Below are 1,849 nucleotides of genomic sequence, written 5' to 3'. Positions count from 1 at the left end.
ACCATGTAGTGTCTCCTTACTCTGTTTTGACAACTGCCTCTTGGTCCAAGTATAGGTTTCGCATTAGCACAATCAAATGTTCTGGGATTCCCATTCTTCTCAGAATCAGCCACAGCTTGTTGTGATCCACACAGTCAAAAGCCTTTGCATAGTCAATGAAACACAGATAGACGTTCTTCTGGTATTCTTTGCTTTCTGCCAAGATCCATTTTTGGGAATAGGAATAATTATTGATCTCTTCCAGTCAGTTGGCTAGGTCCTTCAGATTTCTTGGCACAACGTGGTGAGCACATTTAGGACTGCATCTGTTTGTTGAAATATGTCAGTTGATATTCTATCAGTTCCTGTGGACTTAATTTTTGCCAGTTTCTTCCTTTATTACCATTGCTTCTGGATCAGATGCTACTTCCTGAAATGGTTCTCTGTCGGCCAATTCTTTTTGATACAGTAACTGTGTATTCCTTCTATCTTCTCTTAATGCTTCTTAAATCATTCAACATTTTGCCCATAGCATCTTTAAGTATTGCAATTTGAGGCTTATCTGGTCATCATTCATTAGTTTTCAAGGCCTCACATTTTTTCTTGAGATGGTTTTTAATTTCAAGTGGGATAGACTCGAGGTCATATTTTGGTTCTTGTGGATTTGTTTTAATTTTCTTTAGCTTCAATTTGAGCATGCACACGAGTAGCTGATGGTCTGTTCCAGTCAGCACCTGCCTAGTTTTCACAACTGTTTGGGTGTCTCCAATGATTCTTTCCACAAATCTTATTCCTGAGAAGATGTTTACCTGATTTTCATTAAGAGCACTAGCAATATGGGAACAATTTTAAAAGATTATCTGAACTGAAGGATGGCAATTCAATGTTTGTATAATTCTCATTCACTCCTACTAGGTCACAATACAAAACAAAGGAGATCCATCCCAGGACTCCCCCAATCTTCTTGTGACTATGGATACTAGACTCCAATTTCTATTCCTTTAGTCCCCGTTCCTCTCAGCAGCATCTCTTAGGAGTCAAACACATCTAGAAGAAAAGTCTCAATTATCCCTTGGATCCTAGTCCAGTAACTCTTTACTCTCTTGGTAAGCCTTTGATACTTTCAAGCAGATTTTTTTTTAAGATTTTTTTTAGGTCCAGGTTTTCCAGTGGTCATCAGTGGGAAATGAGTCTGAACAGCTTAGTTTACAATTATTGGGTGCAAAAGACCTTTTTGTCGCTAAGGGTCTTATGTGAGCTAGTAGTGATGAAAGCTCCAAGAAGCTACCTTGGGACTTAAAACATTTTATAATAGAATTCTTTTTAATTTTCGTATCCTTAACTTGCAAATGAGAGCAAATATTATCCCATTTGTCTACTATGTAGTTGGGGTGTGTGTGTACATCAAATCAGATCTGACTGGTACAGGAGGAGATTGCCCTTCCTTCTCCAGCAAAAGCATCTAGTGTATTCTAACTGTGTGCCTCTGAGATTGCAGTGCAGCTTTTTGCCACTAGACACCAGAGCTCCCTATGTAGTTGCTTTTAATATTCTCTTTTTTTGGGAGTGTAAAATGGTGCAACCATTTTGGAAAGTGGTGTGGCGCTTTCTCAAAAAGTTGCAAATAGAGATACCATTTGACGCAGCAGTTTCCACTACTGGGAATATACCCTAAAGAGACCATAAATGACATCCAAGCAGATATATGCATACCCATGTTCATCGCTGCTTTGTTCACAATAGCTAGGAGTTGGAAACAAATGCCTATCAACAAATGAATGGATAGAGAAGCTGTGGTATAGTCACACAATGGAATACTATACTGCATTAAAAAAACAAGGAACTCATGCAATATTATTCAAAATGGGTG

The 1,849-nt window shown here is 38.4% G+C and overlaps 1 protein-coding gene across 1 annotated transcript in view; it reads left to right on the top strand.

The window, feature by feature from the left end:
• Window positions 1–214: 214 nt before the first annotated feature.
• The window catches only part of B4GALNT2 (beta-1,4-N-acetyl-galactosaminyl transferase 2), a gene marked incomplete at its 5' end in the record, with an annotated part of 59,142 nt that continues 57,507 nt past the window's right edge, over window positions 215–1,849 (top strand). Inside the window, one exon of the mRNA XM_006889324.1 lies at window positions 215–251. Coding sequence (XP_006889386.1) covers window positions 215–251 — 37 coding nt within the window. The remainder of the gene's footprint in view (window positions 252–1,849) is intronic.

The sequence above is a fragment of the Elephantulus edwardii genome, unplaced genomic scaffold, assembly GCF_000299155.1.
Source record: "Elephantulus edwardii isolate Elephantulus edwardi_28Jun2011 unplaced genomic scaffold, EleEdw1.0 scaffold00077, whole genome shotgun sequence".
Lineage (NCBI taxonomy): Eukaryota > Metazoa > Chordata > Mammalia > Macroscelidea > Macroscelididae > Elephantulus > Elephantulus edwardii.
Note: the sequence above shows the minus strand (reverse complement) of the source record. Positions and strands in the feature narration are given on the sequence as shown.